Raw genomic sequence first — 17974 nt, 5'->3', positions numbered from 1 at the left:
ACCTTTAAAAAAAAACACTCTTAAAATAGCTGTGGAAACTTGTTGTTGACACGTCAAAGAAGCTATAAAATAATGGTGCTGGTGGATGGGATGGGAGAGGAGAAATGGGTAGCGGTGGTTCATGGGAGGAAGGAGAGTAAGAAATAAGGCATTCAACAGGCAATTACACTGTGGAGAAGCGTTCTGACAATGAATCAAAATGGCGGAAGCATCGGGCCGATTTCCAGAGACCCTTTATTTCTCAGTCCCATCCAGCATGCCTGCAGAATGTCAGGCCACCACAATCTATGGCCTTCCTCACAACTGACAGCCATTAGAGAGCAAGAATGAATAATAAGGGTTTTAGCCGTTCTAAAGGAGAAGGGGGAGAGAGTGGTTGGATAGCTGGATATAGCTATTTATCATAGTCAGCTTTCAGGAGAGGTGGGGGGGCATGTTGGTCGTATGGACCTCAAACTAAACTCCATGGTTAATTAAGCTAAATGGATGGGAGAGGGGAATGTATTGAGCCAAAAAGCAGAGGAGAGAGGACAGGTTTCCTAAAAGGGGCTGGCGGATTTCCTAAAAGCGTGCTTTCATCTTTCTCTGTGGGGAGGGCATATTTTTGAAAACGGAGGGCAATGAGTAACAAAGTCTGTATACCTGTGGGTCATCGTTCAGGCAAACATAAAACATTGACTGTTCTTATGGACTTGCTCATGCCAAAAATAATTGTGTGAAAGACAAGCATATCTGCATCATTTGATCGCCTGCCATCCCTAACATTTCCACTTACACTAAGTCATTAATGTTGACTAGTTAGTACACCCTGTGGCCGTGAGCTCACCTGATTGCGCCAGTCAATGTAAATGGCATCAGACAGCCCTGGATAGTGCTAAACACTAGACATCAACATTCTAATAACCAAGACAATAGAAGGAAGGGAAGCGCTGCTAGGGTGCACAATAGTATGGCTTGGGAGATAGAAAGTGCTCTTTGGTAAAAGGGGTTAATTGGTCATCAAAAAACAAAGAGGACCAAGGCACTCCTCGTATCATTAAAATGCTTTTATTTGTATGGCATGTCGAATGGAAATCAAGATTTTCGAACTCGTCTTCGTCAGGGAGTACAACGACTGCCTTGGTCCTACTCACATGTGACCGTGGCGTACAAAGACAGTTACCACTGAATTAACAAACGTTTCCCCATTGGCACAAGTGAGCCCTACTGTCTGGTGTCACACAGGACATCTTACGTTGAGTTCTCTGAAAGGCTCCGATTCACTGCTCTTCATCTTTACGCGTTAAGTTTAAGCTGTCCAGAATGATGGACGCTGTGTGTGTGTCTGTTTATGTTTGTCTGTGAGAGCAGGTGTATCTCATCTTGCCTGTGAACATCTCAGGGCTCTGCAGATATGCTCCACTTCAGAGCCAGAGGCCTCAACACGCACACACACACACACACACACACACACACACACACACGCTCATTTATTAGGGCTGACATTAACTTCGACAGAGTTTAAGTACCCCAGCTTGATCAAAGCTAAACTAGCCCTCACTATCGAAAATGTTATCACATCAAGGTTGCTTTGATAGACAATTCATCTGGGAAAATAAAAAGCATTTTTGAATGAATTCAAGGCTGACATTAATAAAGGCCTCTTCAGTTGGAGAGACTCAAAGCTGAAAGACAGTTTGAGTAAGTCTTGTTGGAGAATATCTGTTTGAGGCCTGCTGGCAACAGTACAGCCCCTTACCAGACCATAAGCTCTAGTGGTTAGCAACAGCCTCACCAGGAGTAAGAGTCTGGCCATGATAGGCATAACTCACCTCTGTAGGATGTCAAGTGCTTTATAGCTAGCTAACAGTCCCATGTTGGAGGGGATCCATCCGTTACAGTTTTTCTCAATCAACATACAAGCAAGATCTGTGTTGAGACGTACAACGGAACGGCGATGATCAAATGCTCAAATACATTTTCAGAACCTCTGATCTAACTTGCCTTAGTACCTGACTTGCATATCTTAGACCACATTTAGCAAAACTTGAAATACAAAATGTTCTCGGTGAACACAAAATTCACTGTTAAGTGTTTGGTTCACAGAATATAAACACATTGTTTTCACCAGAAGAGAAATGTGTGAAATTATGTTCACTGTTTCCAGTGCAGTAGTATCAGTAAATGCTACTGCACAAAATTCTAAATAACCCCGTCAGTATCACACTATGTACAATATATGGAAAGATTGGGGACTGTCTAATTGTTTGCATTTTTTATAATATTGGGGGCATGCAGAGATTGAAGTTGGGTTACTCCTAAGTCATCAGATTCAACACTGTGACCTTCTAAGCTTTACTTAGGTGTGGATTAAGGCCTGTACAGTGCCTTTGGAAAGTATTTAGATCCCTTGACTTTTTCCACATATTGTTACGTTACAGACTTATTCTAAAATGCATTAAATTAAACAATTCCTCATCAATCTACACACAATACAACAGTCCACCTGTGGTAAATTCAAGTAATTGGATATTATTTGGAAAGGCACACACCTGTCTATATAAGGTCCCACAGTTGACAGTGCATGTCAGAGCAAAAACCAAGCCATGACCAAGGAATTATCCACAGAGCTCCGAGACAGGATTGTGTCTAGGCACAGATTTGCGGAAGGGTACCAAAAAAATGTCTGCAGCGTTGAAGGTCCCCAAAAACACAGTGGCCATCCATCATTCTTAAATGGAAGAAGTTAGGAACCACCAAGACTCTTCCTAGAGCTAGCCGTCCGTCCAAACTGAGCAAGGGAAGAAGGGCCTTGGTCAGGGAGGTGACAAAGAACCCCTTCGTCACTCTGACAGAGCTCCAGGGTTCTTCTGTGAATATGAGAGAACCTTACAGAAGGACTACCATCTCTGCAGCACTCCACTAATCAGGCTTTTATGGTAGAGTGACCAGACGAAAGCCACTCCTGAGTAAAAGGCAAATGACAGCCCGCTTGGAGTTTGCCAAAAGGCACGTAAAGTCTATCAGACCGTGAGAAACAAGATTCTCTGGTCTGATGAATCCAAGAATTGAACTCTTTGGCCTGAATGCTAAGTGCCACGTCTGGAGAAAACCTGGAACCATCCCTACGGTTGTAATAGTCTGGGTGTAGCTGGTGCAGAGGAGTCTGGCACAGGACAGCAGAGATGCGTAACACAAGTAACTTTACTCAAATATTCCAATAACATGTCGTAACCCGAGCCCACAATAACGGACCGAACATACATAAAACAATCACGCCCAAAAACCATGGGGAAAACAGAGGGTTACATAATAAACATGTAATTGGGGAATTGAGACCAGGTGTGTAAAACAAAGACAAAACAAATGGAAAATGAAGAGAGGATCGGCGATGGCTAGAAGGCCGGTGACGCCGACCACCAAACGCCGCCCGAACAAGGAGAGGGACCGACCTTGGCGGAAGTCGTGACAACGGTGAAGCATGGTGGTGGCAGCATCATGCTGTAGGGATGTTTTTCAGTGGCAGAGACAGGGAGACTTGTCAGGATTGGGGGAAAGATGAATGGAGCAAAGTACAGAGAAATCCTGTTTTTGCTTTGTCATTATGGGGTATTGTGTGTAGATTGATAAGGGAAAAAACTATTTAATCCATTTTAGAATAAGGCTGTAATGTAAACAAAATGTGGAAAGCCTACAAAAAAATGAGCAAACCAGCCTTTGTATTGAATACATTGTGATGATACTGATGAATAAATCCTGCAATCAATGTGCAGGAATAATATTTGATTTGATGTGTATGAAATTGTTCGGTGAAATATGCATTAAAGAAACGTAATTGACCATAATTCTGCACCTTGGGATAGTTGTACTTCCAATTTTGATCATAATTATTTAGTGACTGCAAAATCTAGTAGGATTTTCAAAAGACATACTAACTTTCTGTTTGGTCTGCTTGGACTGAATAGATCTACATCTGTATTGCTTGCTGTTTCTGTATAAGCACTTTGTGACAACTGCTGATGTAAAAAGAGCTTACAAATACATTTGATTGATTGATTGAGTGATCGGTTGTGTTAATCTTGTTAACACAACCAATCTTGTTCTTTCGATTAATGTACTTGCAATTTTTATTGTATTATATGGTTTTGATGAATGTATTTATATTGAGAGAAATCAACAACATTTTGAAAACGCATTTACTGTTTTGCCAAAGGCCACAGAGTTCTATGTCTTGTGAACTCTGTTTGAAAATTGTCAACATTGTTCCAAAAAAATGCTTTAATGAGATTGAGAAAAACTGTAAATGTGTGTCAAGCCTCTAGGTCACTAGGCTGCTCGTTATGGCGCACACCTGTCACCATCGTTATGCGCACCTGCATGTCATTAGACTCACCTGGACTCCATCACTTCCCTGATTATCTTCCTTATATCTGTCACTCCCTTTGGTTTCTTCCCCAACCGTAATTGTTTCTGTTTCAGTTTGATGACTGCGTTGTTCGTGTTTCTTGTTTTGTATTATGTTTTCATTTACTTATGAAATGATTCGCTCACAGAACTTTCTTCCCGACTCCCAGTGCACACATTACAATGTGACTCGTGCCGTTTCAGGAAACTAGGCGTATGTCGCAAGTCATCACTTCACAGGAGAGGCATTTGAACATAACGTTAAAAAATAAATCTAAATGTGTTTTTTGTCAGAAATGCATTCTGGAACATGTGAACTATCATGTGCCTTAACAAGAAACTTGTATGCCATCTGTAAATACAAATACAATTGTTAAATTGCGAGCCTAGTTGGTTTAGTCACGGAAAAAGTCAGGAACCTTCTCGCTAGCCATGATTGGCCGAGATAATGGATGGGCTGGACATGCCAAGAGATGAGGTCAGATTGGTCAGCCATGTAGCACGCTTTTGTTTATAACACGAGCTGGTCAGTATGTGTAGGTAATCCTTTCTAACGCAGCGTTTAAAAAAAGATATATCACGTAGTAGAACTGCATAAGTGTTGCTCTAAACTTTCTGAAGGACCAAGTTTTGAAATCAGTGGACGCCCGGTGGAAATAGAGTATGATAGCTAAGGAGATGGAGAAAATTCTGCCGTTTGACTGCAAATATGCAGAGGGATTCGGAAAGAGAACACAGAAGGCTGTTGTATGAAACCTGTCTCCAGATTATATCTTCAAACTAAGGACTACCATGGTATCCGTGACAGAGAGGAAGAAGTGTCCAGCCATGGAAGATAGTCTAGCTAGCTACATTTTCAGATATTATACATTTCTAATTTTGTCAGAAATTTGTTTTCATTTTAAGTTATTAAAGCATACTGTTAGCTGGCTGGCTCGCTAGATAATGTTATGTGTATGAACTGTGTATTAATATTATTCGTATCTCAGAGCCATTTGCATTACTAGTCAGCCTAATATTAGCTCGCTAACATTGGTAAGCTACCTGCAGATTCATGCAGGGTAGTAATGTTATGAGTTGGGATTATGGTTAATTATTTAGCTAGCTATCTAGCTAGCTACAATTTTTATTTTTTATTTTACCGTTATTTTACCAAGTAATTTGACTGAAAACACGTTCTCATTTACAGCAACGACCTGGGGAATAGTTACAGGGGAGAGGACGGGGATGAACGATCCAATTGTAAACTGGGGATTGAATCTGGATTGAACCTGGTTGGTTAGCTACCTGCAGATTCATGCAATGTAGTAACGTTATGAGTTGGGATTATGGTTCATTCTTTAGCTAGCTAGCTACATGTTTAAACAAAAGACTCCACTATGCAAGTAACCAGTTCACTACACTTTCTGTATCCTGTGCATGTGACAAATAAACTTTGATTTTATTTGATGTAGTATATGTTTACCAGAGACAGTAATGTGAAGAACATGACCTGCACCAAAGTCAAATTAGGATATAACATTAGGCCAGACAGTATCCAAGTTCAAAAAATTCTCTGGAAGAATGTCCTGCTTTTGTTTCGTCACACTCACAACCATAAATTATTTTCTGTTATTCGCCCGCCATTAACTTGTAAATACTGATCTTTTGTGAGTTTATTTTCCTGTAATAATGAAGGCAAATGAGTGAAAGTGAAGATGTTGTCAGCTATATGATATGGTCATTATTTGAACTGGCAAGCCAGCTAACTTAACATTAGCTAGTTAGCTAACAAGCTAGAAACGAACCCAAAGATAGTTTAGAAGGTTGCTTTTAGTTGCATGGTTTGCTAGGTTGACATATACAGTACTACATTCATTAATAGAGTTCATTGGTGTTAAAATACACTAGTTATGCTATTTTGGACCACCAGGCTGTTGATGTCATGTATTTATACTTTTTCATAAGGACAACGATACGTTTGATGTCAGACGACAATAGAATGTTCTTGATGTCATTGCGACAACTGTCAATAGACATATTATAAACCAGCCTTTAGTCTTGAAATCGTTGGTTGTTTGGTACATGCCTCATGTGAATCCGGGGCAAAGGCTGAATGGGTGTAGATAAAAAGTGAAGTTACAAGTTTATTAACTTTCAAAGCAGAATTACTTTCCCATTGTTCCTCAACTGTAGTGTATGATATACCATTTTCTAGCTCCGAGTCTGTACTTTTATCCAAAAAACACCATTTCAAATTTTGCTACATAAAACCGAATCGAGCCACAAACACCATTCCCTAGCAATGAAATACTGTGCCACTACTACTACCATTATCAATCACCACAGTGGATTTAGCATGCCTGATGCAAACACAACAGTGTTGGTTTCACATCAATAACCACGAGTTCAATAGGGCTATGTGAGGTGACAGAGCAAAGCTGAGAAGGAACGATAGAATAAAAGATAGATTTCAGAGGCAAACATCCACATCGGAGGAGAAAATGAATAACATTTTTTGTTGTTGTTATGATTTCTTTCTTTCTCTTTCTTACACTCCCTTACTCTCTCTCTCTCTCTCTCCTTTCTCTCTCACTCTCCCCTCACTCTCTCCCTTACTCTCTTCCTCCCCTTCTCTCGCTCATCTTTCTCCATCCCCCTCCCTCCCTGCCTCCCTCACTCACTCACTCACTCACTCAAATTCTCCCTCCCCTCTCCCTAAAATTATGTTTATTTTTTTATTTTTACATTGGATAAAAATGAACTCTGTTTGAAACATTGTTCCAAAAAATGCTTGTATGTGATTGAGATAAACTGTAAATACCATTCCCTAGCAATGAAATACTATGCCACTACTACTATTATCAATGATCACAATGTTTTTAGCGCTTCCTGATGCAAACACAACAGTGTTGGTTTCACATCAATAACCATGAGTTCAATAGGGCTATGTGAGGTGACAGAGAAAAGGAACGACAGAAGAAATGAAAAAAACATTTTATGATTTATTCCCTCTCTCCATTACTCGCTCTCTCTCTCTTTATCTCTCTTTCTCTGTCTCTCTCTCCGTTACTATCACTCTCTCTTCCTTACTCTCTCTAAGAATAAGAAGAATAAGAAATAAAAGTAATTAAAGAGCAGCAGTAAAATAACAATAGCGAGACTATATACAGGGGGGTACCGGTACAGAGTCAATGTGCGGGGGCACTGGTCAGTTGAGGTAATATGTACATGTAGGCAGAGTTATTAAAGTGACTATGCATAGATTATAACAGAGAGTAGCAGCGGTGTAAAAGAGCGGGAAGGCGGGGGGGGGGGGCGATGCAAATAGTCTGGGTAGCCATTTGATTAGATGTTCAGGAATCTTATGGCTTGGAGGTAGAAGCTGTTTAGAAGCCTCTTGGACCTAGACTTGGCGCTCCGGTACTGCTTGCTGTGTGGTAGCAGAGAGAATAGTGTAAGACTAGGGTGGCTGGAGTCTTTGACAATTTTTAGGGCCATCCTCTGACACCGCCTGGTATAGAGGTCCTGGGTGGCAGGAAGCTTGGCCCCAGTGATGTACTGGGCCGTTCACACTACCCTTTGTAGTGCCTTGAGGTCGGAGACCGAGCAGTTGCCATACATGGCAGTGATGTAACCTGTCAGGATGCTCTCAATGTGCAGCTGTATAACCTTCTGAGGATCTGAGGACCCATGCCAAATCTTTTCACTCTCCTGAGGGGAATATGTTTTGTCGTGCCCTCTTCACAACTTTCTTGGTGTGCTTGGACCATGCTAGTTTGTTGATGATGTGGACACTAAGGAACTTGAAGCTCTCAACCTGCTCCACTGCAGCCCCATCGATCAGAATGGGGGCGTGCTCGGTCCTCTTTTTCCTGTAGTCCACAATCATCTCCTTTGTCTTGATCACCTTGAGTGAGAGGTTGTTGTCCTGGCACCACATGGCCAGGTCTCTGACCTCCTCCCTATAGGCTGTCTCGTCATTGTCAGTGGTCAGGCCTACCACTGTTGTGTTATCGGCAAACTTAAGGATGGTGTTGGAGTCATGCCTGGCCGTGCAGTCCTGAGTGAACAGGGAGTACGGGAGGGGACTGAGCATGCACCCCTGAGGTGCCCCTGTGTTGAGGATCAGTGTGGCAGATGTGTTGTTACCTACCTTTATCACCTGGGGGCGGCCCTTCAGGAAGTTCAGGATCCAGTTGCAGAGAGAGGTGTTTAGTCCCAGGGTCCTTAGCTTATTGATGAGCTTTGAGGGCACTACAGTGTTGAACGCTGAGAGGTAGTCAATTAATAGCATTCTTAGATAGGTGTTCCTTTTTGCCCAAGTGGAAAAGGGCAGTGTGGAGTGCAATAGAGATTGTATCTGTGGATATGTTGGTGCGGTATGCAAATTGGAGTGGGTCTAGGGTTTCTGGGATAATGGTGTTGATGTCAGCCATGATCCGTCTTTCAAAACACTTCATGGCTACAGACATGAGTGCTACTGGTCAGTAGTCATTTAGGAAGGTTACTTTAGTGTTCTTGGGCACAGGCACTATGGTGGTCTGCTTGAAACATGCTGGTATTACAGACTCGGACAGGGAGAGGTTGAAAATGTCAGTGAAGACACTTGCCAGAAGGTCAGCGCATGCTCGCAGTACATGTCCTGGTAATCTGTCTGACCCTGCGGCCTTGTGTATCTTGACCTGTTTAAAGGTCTTACTCACATCAGCTGCAGAGAGTGTGATCACACAGTCTTCCGGAACAGCTGGTGCTCTCATGCATGTTTCAGTGTTATTTGCCTCGAAGCGAGCATAGTTTAGCTAATCTGGCAGGCTCGTGTCACTGGGCAGCTCTCGGGTGTGCTTCTCTTTGTGGTCTGCAATGTGGGGACGATGTCATCGATGTGCTTATTGATGAAGCCAATGACTGATGTGGTGTACTCCTCAATGCCATCGGATGAATCCCGAAACATATTCCAGTCTGTGCTAGCAAAACAGTCCTGTAGCTTAGCATCTGCTTCATCTGACCACTTTTTATGGATCTAGTCACTGGTGCTTCCTGCTTAAATTTTTGCTTGTAAGCAGGAATCAGGAGGATAGAATTATGGTCAGATTTGTCAAATGGAGGGCGAGGAAGAGCTTTGTATGCATCTCTATGTGTGGAGTAAAGGTGTTCCAGAATTTTTTCCCTCTGGTTGCACATTTAACATGCTGATAGAAATTTGGTAAACCAGATTTAAGTTTCCCTGCATTAAAGTCCCCGGCTACTAGGAGCGCTGCCTCTGGGTGAGCGTTTTCTTGTTTGCTTACAGTGGAATACAGCTCATTCAATGCTGTCTTAGTGCCAGCCTCAGTCTGTGGTGGTATGTACACAGCTACCAAAAATACAGATGTAAACTCTCTAGGTAGATAGTGTGGTCTACAGCTTATCATGAGATACTCTACCTCAGGTGAGCAATAGCTTGAGTCTTCCTTACATATCATGCACCAGCTGTTATTTACAAAAATACATAGTCACCGCCCCTTGTCTTACCAGACGCCGCTGTTATATTCTTCCTGTACAGCATATAACCAGCCAGCTGTATGTTGATAGTGTCGTCGTTCGGCCACAACTCCTTGAAACATAAGATATTACAGTTTTGAATGTCCCGTTGGTAGTTTAATCTTCCGCATAGGTCATCGATTTTACTTTCCAAAGATTGCATGTTTGCTAGCAGAATGGAAGGAAGTGGGGGTTTATTCAATTGTTTACGAATTCTCAGAAGGCAGCCTGCCCTCTGGCCCCTTTTACATCGCCTCCTCTTCACGCAAATCACAGAGATCTGGGCCTGTTCCCGAGAAAGCAGTATATTATTTGCGTCGGGCTAGTCAGACTCGTTAAAGGAAGAAAAAAGGATTCTGCCTGCCCGTGGTGAGTAATCTCAGTCCTGATTTCCAGAAGTTTATTTCGGTCATAAGAGACAGTAGCGGCAACATTATGTACAAAATGTCCTTTTAAAGTCTATATAAACTAGAGACCTGCAGTGTTTGTCTCTATACCCTGGTGAAGACAGCTTGGCTGTCAAAACTTTGGTATTCAGTTATTGCATCTGAGCTCCTAGATTGTGAGGCTCTCCTTTTCTTTTTCAAGGTTTCACATCAATAACCATTAGTTCAATAGGGCTATCTCTCTCTCTCTCACATACTCTCTCTCTCTCTCTCTCTCTCTCTCTCTCTCTCTCTCTCTCTCACATACTTTCTCTCTCTCTCTCACATTACTCTCTCTCTCTCTCTCTCTCACACATACTCTCTCTCTCTCTCTCTCTCACATACTCTCTCTCTCTCTCACTCACATACTCTCTCTCTCACTCACATACTCTCTCTCTCTCACATACTCTCTCTCTCTCTCTCTCTCTCTCTCTCACATACTCTCTCTCTCTCACTCACATACTCTCTCTCTCTCTCACATACTCTCTCTCTCTCTCACATACTCTCTCTCTCTCTCTCACACATACTCTCTCTCTCTCTCTCTCTCACATACTCTCTCTCTCTCTCTCACACATACTCTCTCTCTCACATACTCTCTCTCTCTCTCTCTCTCTCAACATACTCTCTCTCTCACTCACATACTCTCTCTCTCTCACATACTCTCTCTCTACTCTCTCTCTCTCTCTCTCTCTCTCTCACATACGCTCTCTCTCTCACTCTCTCTCACATACTCTCTCTCTCTCACTCACATACTCTCTCTCTCTCTCACATACTCTCTCTCTCACTCACATACTCTCTCTCTCTCTCACATACTCTCTCTCTCACATACTCTCTCTCTCTCACATACTCTCTCTCTCTCACTCCATCTCTCTCTCTCTCTCTCTCTCTCTCTCACATACTCTCTCTCTCTTCACATAATCTCTCTCTCTCTCACTCACATACTCTCTCTCTTCTCTCTCTCTCTATGATTTAGTCCCTCTCCCTTACTCTCTCCCTCATTCTCTCCCCCTCTCAATCTCTCTCCCCATCTCTCGCTTGTTCTCTTTCTCTCTCTCTCTCCCCCTCTCTCCCTCTCTTTATCTCTCTCTCTCACATACTCTCTCTCTTCTCTCTCTCTCACATACTCTGTCTCTCTCTCTCTCTCACATACTCTCTCTCTTCTCTCTCACATACTCTCTCTCTCTCTCACTCACATACTCTCTCTTCTCTCTCACATACTCTCTCTCTCTCACTCACATACTCTCTCTCTCTCTCACATACTCTCTCTCTCTCTCTCTCTCTCTCTCACATACTCTCTCTCTTCTCTCTCTCTCTATGATTTAGTCCCTCTCCCTCTCCCTTACTCTCTCCCTCGTTCTCTCCCCCTCTCAATCTCTCTCCCCCATCTCTCGCTTGTTCTCTTTCTCTTTCTCTCTCTCTCTCCCCCTCTCCCTCTCTTTATCTCTCTCTCTCTCTCCCCCTTCTTGTGAACACTGTTTGGAAGATCGACAACATTGCTCCAAAAAATGTTTGTATGAGATTGAGAAAAACTGTAAATACCATTCCCTAGCTATGAAATACTATGCCACTACTACTACCATTATCAATCATCACAGTGGTTTTAGCATGCCTGATGCAAACACAACAGTGTTGGTTTCACATCAATAACCACGAGTTCAATAGGGCTATGTGAAGTGACAGAGCGAAGCTGAGAAGGAACGATAGGAGAAACGATAGATTTCAGAGGCAAACGTCCACATCTGAGGAGAAAAAGAACACAAAAAATAGTTTTATGATTTATTCCTCAGTTTGTGAGCACAGTGGGTTTCTGTTGCCTCTGAGACGTAAATCCGATGCTATCTAATGCAAATTTAATGTAAGAAGCTGCTTTTTCTCAAAGAGACCAATGAGGCTTTAAGCCATGAATATGGATGCCGGTCTATTTCAGAATGATATTCTTTAAGGTATCTGTTAAAGCATTTTTTAAAAACATATTGACATGCATGTTTTTAGAGAAGACAAAGGAACTCATTTAAATCCATTTGTTTGGTACAAAACAGTTGGCCCAAAAGAATGTGAATGGATCAAATTGAACACACTTTCTTGACTCTTTCTTGAAGTCCAGCCCTGTAAAGTCAGGTTATATTCTGAACCAACAGACAACACAAAATGTACTCACCTCTGCCATTTTAGTAAGCTCAACCCAGTCGGCTTTGTTGTAACCGCACATGATGCTCGAGATGACAATCTGAAAAAGAGAGAGAGGAGAGAGAGAAAGAGAGAAAGAACGAGAGATAGAGAGATTAAGAGAGAGAAAGGGAGAGAGAGAGAGAGAGAGAGAGAGAGAGAGAGAGAGAGAGAGAGAGGGAGGGAGAGAGAAAGAGAGAGAGAGGGCAAGTAACAACTGTGATTTCACCTGCTGTGCCTTATCTTGTCTGAGAGCCTGAGAACACATAGTGGTTTCAAAGACTACACAAACATCTGAGAGAATAACAGAGGAACAATATAATGTGTCTTTCGCCCATCAGTCCTCCACACTCAATCCTCAACGGTCCTCAGTCCTGTTGTGGAAACTATAATCTACCCATAAAGTAGGGGAGATATAACTCTCCCTTTCATTGCTTTGGATTTTAAAAGACACAAATAGGCTGATGTGTCCACAATGCACAGAGGGACATGCCTGCTTGTGATGTAAGTGTGTGTTTGATTTTATAGATCCTGCATCTTTCCATGTCCGTATTGTTGGAGACTTGTGATAACCCTTCATCCTCTTTACCATGGGAGTCGGCTACTGAACTGCAAATATTGATTACGGGCCAGTTGAAGTGGAAATGAATAGCAAACAATGCTACGTTTCTCCCCCTGATCCACTCTCAAGTGGCACATGCTACGTACAGTGTCCAGACTATTGTTGGTGAAAACGTCTTTAGTATCTACACACATTGTTTGAAGACAGAAGGAAAGGGACAAGACAGACAAACGTACATGCAGACGTGCCGACAGACAGACTGACAGGCGGTGTGCATGGCAGTAGAACCGTTCTAGCTGGACCCCATCCCGAGGAGGCGGTTTACAGGGGGCAGAGTGAATTGCAGCGATAGTGGGGCATGTGTCTGTCTGTTTGTCCGTCCATCCGCCGGTTTGCCTGTCTGTCTGTCCGTCTGCCTGTCTGTCTGCGAGGAGCAGAGCCGAGCCTAGCAGGGGGATCCTCCTGTTATCTCTTTAATAATGGAGTAGTGTGAGTAAGTGAGCCCATCCACCAACACCCTCTACACTGCCTCTCCAGGGACCCCCGGCAACACGGCAACTGTCAATCACCGCTGATATGGAGATATTAGAAGAGGGGAGGGTGGGGCTGCACCTTTTCACTTTCTTCCCGCTCCCTCTTTCTCCCTTTATTCTGTCTCCCTCCTGCTCCCTCTCCCTCTCTCCCTCTCTCTCCCTTTCTTTCTGTCAATTTGTCCCTATGTTTCCCTGGTAGTCTCTCTTTCTCTTCCCTTTTTGACAATTCCATTCCTCAGGTGCAGCATTATTACAGGCATGCCCGCTGCCTGTAAAACCTGACACACACACACACAGACCACTCCACTCCACAGTCTCAATCATTCCCCGCAAGGGAGAGGTGTCTCAATCTCCCCAGCCCCTACAATTTCACATCATTTGGGGAGGGCTTTTGTTATTAATCACTCCCCTTCTCTGAGTATTCATTTTGCCGAGCGGAATACGCCGGTGACCTTTAACCTCCGGGAGGCACTCGCTGGGATGAGTTTGGCTCTGCCTTCACCAAGGCCACTTCAAAGCAACACAGGTGGACCGAGGATGGCAACCCACAAGGTCACGTCATGTTGAAGATGAGCGTAGAGGAAAACAGGAATAATGAATGGGAATAATGGGGGAGGGAGAATGGCCTTGACCTCCCTGAAATCAATGAAAAGAAATTAATGGATGTCTCTCAATGGGAACTACATATTTATGTTTTACTGCATTGGTAAGTAATTTGGGGAGGATGGAACAAGGGGATGGGCTCTGGCAACCAGGTAAAGGAAATAACAGGAGGATGAAGGTCGGAAGAGATCAATTGTGAAGAGGATTTCTGGACCTGAGCTTGGTGTAGAAACACAGCAGTGTAATACAGTGTAATCACTGTAGACTAAATGGGACAGTCTGACATGGATATACAGTAAATACCCCTACAGGAAACACAAATAATCCCTGAGGAGGTGGGTATTATGTTCAATGAGACAGGCTCACTGCATTTTTCACTGTAATTCATTCTGGACTAAATAAACGTTTGAGTGACATTTAGTTAGCTGAAAAAGATTGGTTGAGTCTTGGTTGAATCGTAAACTACAGAACCGAACCAAGCTAAACTGAGCTGTACTGTGCTGGCCTGGTTACGCATCCACCAAAGTTGTTACTGGAAGAAAGCTGAAAAGACTATGTGAGAGTATCGTAGCACAAATCGGTTCCAATAGATAGTGTGAAATGGGCATCTGTGGAAAAGAGTGAACTCACATTCTTGGGAAAGTCTGTCTTCAGCTCTTTGACACCCTGGCACCAGTAGGCAGCCGTCTTCTCACTGATCAGTTCGATGTTGAGGAAAGAGCCCTGTCCGGGGCCGAACACATGGCCTGACGTGGTGCCACGCACGATACGGGGAGAAACATTAGTCACCAGGTCCTGTGGGAAGAATCATAGGAATGAGAGAAATGACGCCCCAAGAAACAAAATAGCTGACTGTTTTGTTAGGTCAGGCCAGTGATGGAACGAGCGAGATTGATCCATTACCATGAGAGTCAGGATTTTTTTCCTGGCTATAACCGTTCAGTATAATTCGGGCTGTGGTGGCATTATTGTAATCAAAAGGAGAGACTTTTAGATTTTTTCAAAACAATCAACTTTATTATTTAATTACTGCACCCCTGGAGGTGATCACTGAGAACTCAACGAGCTGGTTCGAGCCACAGCATTTTATAGCAAAGTCCATCCTCCTTCAGTCTACATGACAAACAACAGATGTATGGAATGGGTCACAAGGTTAAGATTTGCATGAAAGATACTTATAATTCACAGCAGACAGTATCTGCTGTAAAAACAGGGTCTGTCGCCCAACTCCATACTGGAGCCATCTCTCCCTGGTACCCCAGTACAGAAACATTAACTCATGTTCTGGAATGTGGTGTCACCCAAAGACATTGTAAATCTTCTAGAGGCCCATCCTCAGTAGAACACACACAGATGAGCATTCTAGCAACCCCTTACTCTGTTTCATAAAACAACCATTTGATGCAATAACAGCATTATAACATAATCTTGTCATTTCCACCATAGAGCTCAGAGTTTTTCCTTGTCAGGCCAATTGGTCAACAAAATCACCTGCTAACATGACTCAGCTGCATGAACAACATGACATTACATCTTATGAATAAGAGGGAGGTGCATGGTCAATATTTGATAACTATAATGTCACTTAAAAAATGCTGGCTTCAATTGTGAATCTGGATGTCATGTTTGATTCAAAGCCAATGTGAAGAGCTGTTGAATCTAAAGAAGCACCACTCATATTCATGATATACAGCTACTTATAAATTCACCACGGAGACATTGATTTTTGAAGATGTTTCATTCTGCTCTGGTTACTATTACCAATTAGTATAAACCAATTTGCATAATCTAATTTTAAAAACGAGCCCATATCAAACAATTGCAACAATAACACACTAATAGATGTAATGATATTTGGTTTATGTAGTATCTTTAGAAAGTAATGCAGACATAATCTGCAATAGGTTTAGAATCCTAAACTCCTAAACGAATGCTATCGTGGCAAAAATTCAAGAGAGCATCACAGCCAACAGTAGAATTCATTGTGATCACGCATTTGTTTCCCTGTGACATCTGCTGTGTTCACTGCTAATAGCTGGGCTTTATCCACAGGGCAATGTTTGAAGGATTTAGCTCAGCGCTGCACTGTGAGTTCAGTCAACTATGAAGGCAGCTCCTCGCTAGCTAACCCTGATGAAGTGCAAGACAAGTCAGGACAAATTGTTTGAAGTCGGCGAGTAGAAAGGAATACGAATGAGATTAGATAAAGCTCTGGACAGACGTGGGAGCCACGTCTTTCGATGAACAAATACAGGATGATGGGTGAAGGGTTCGGTGCGTTTGCACATACGGAATCAATCACATAAAATAGTAAAGTAATCCATAACTCCAAAACACACAGGCTAGGCTACAGTACCACACACACACACAACCATACACACACACACACACACACACCACCACCACGTAATACATGCACCTGTGAAGAAAACATGGCCAGTAATCTCTGTAACAACATCAAATCAAATCAAATTGTATTTGTCACATGAGCCAAAGTGGGGGAGCGTCAATGTAAATAGTCCAGGTGGCCAGACTATTTACCACCAATCCACATGTATTATTGTCCTCAACAAGGATTTAGATGCTATAGGTTACCGGGTCCTTTGTGTCTGGTTTTCTGCTAACCATTAGGCTATCACAACAGTCCAGGTCAACTAATCAATCCCCACAACCTAGCACCTTTATGAACAGACGTGATAAAGAGTGCTCAGATATCACAGCCACGGCTCTAGCTCCTCCAACACAGAGACAACCAAAGATTGGCCGTCGGCCATGAGAAGGCACATTCCAGGTGATTACTGAACAGCGGTTAGTTACATGGTCTCTTCCCTCAAGACACTATTCTTTCTTTCTGCAGGGAGGAGAAGCGAGAGAGAGAATGATGGAGAGAGATAGAGAAAAAATAAAAATATACGTTTTTCAGTTGCACACCGTGCGGCCCTGGCTATTTTTAAAGCTGACACAGAAACCATTCGACCACAATTATCTCTATTACTACATCCATCATTATCGCCGGAGGGAGGGATGTACGTGGCCGGGTGTGGTGGTGGATGCTAGTAAGTGAACAATTCTCTCTCTCTCCCTCCCTCTCTACCTCTCCATCTCTCTCTCTCTACCTCCCTCTCCCTTTCTCTCTACCTCTACCTATCTCTCTACCTCTCCCTCTACCTCTCTCTTTACCTCTCTCTCTCCCTCTCTCCCTCTTCCCCTCTCTCTACCTCTACCTCTCTCTACCTCTCTCTCTCTACCTCCCTCACTCCTTTTTCTCTCTCCCCTACTCTTCATGGTGAATTTAAATCCCCCTCTTTCCCCCCTCACCGCTCTCTCTCTCTCTCTCCCCCCCTCTCCCCGCTCCCTCCCTCTCTTTTTTCTCTCTCTCTCTCTCCTACTCTTCATGGCGAGTTTAAATCCCTCCCTTTCCCCCCTCTCACCCCTCTCTCTTTCCCTTACTCACCCTCTCTCTCTCCCCCCTCTCCCTGCTCCCCGCTCCCTCCCTCCCTCTCTCTATCTCTCTCTCTCTCTCTCACTCTTCATGGCGAGTTTAAATCCCTCTCTTTCTTCTCGACCTCTCTTTGGCAGATGTTTTTAGTAGTCCACTTGTTGCCCTGTCCTGCCCTGTGCTGGTGGCTGACTTGCCAGCCGGGTCAAGAAGACCAAATGGAACATCACACAGCTCAATCATACCTTCAGCTATAGCTCTGGTGCCACCATGTTCTATCTGTAGGTTAATCACCATGACCCTCGATTGAATGCTAAGTCATTTTATTCTATGTGACATTAGAGGGAGGGCAGCAGGCATA

At 43.2% G+C, this 17974-nt stretch overlaps 1 protein-coding gene across 1 annotated transcript in view; it reads right to left on the bottom strand.

Moving 5' to 3' along the window:
- Positions 1 to 17974, bottom strand: part of dpydb (dihydropyrimidine dehydrogenase b) — a 121420-nt gene that overhangs the window by 24770 nt on the left and 78676 nt on the right. The window contains exons 14-15 of the mRNA XM_020467257.1: positions 14805 to 14969; positions 12469 to 12537 (exon numbers count right to left, since the gene is read on the bottom strand). Of these exons, the coding sequence (XP_020322846.1) occupies positions 12469 to 12537; positions 14805 to 14969 (234 nt within the window). The remainder of the gene's footprint in view (positions 1 to 12468; positions 12538 to 14804; positions 14970 to 17974) is intronic.

Source organism: Oncorhynchus kisutch, linkage group LG30 (assembly GCF_002021735.2).
Source record: "Oncorhynchus kisutch isolate 150728-3 linkage group LG30, Okis_V2, whole genome shotgun sequence".
NCBI classification, from domain to species: Eukaryota; Metazoa; Chordata; class Actinopteri; order Salmoniformes; family Salmonidae; genus Oncorhynchus; species Oncorhynchus kisutch.
The sequence above is the reverse complement of the archived record's forward strand: the minus strand, read 5'-3'. Positions and strand labels throughout refer to the sequence as shown.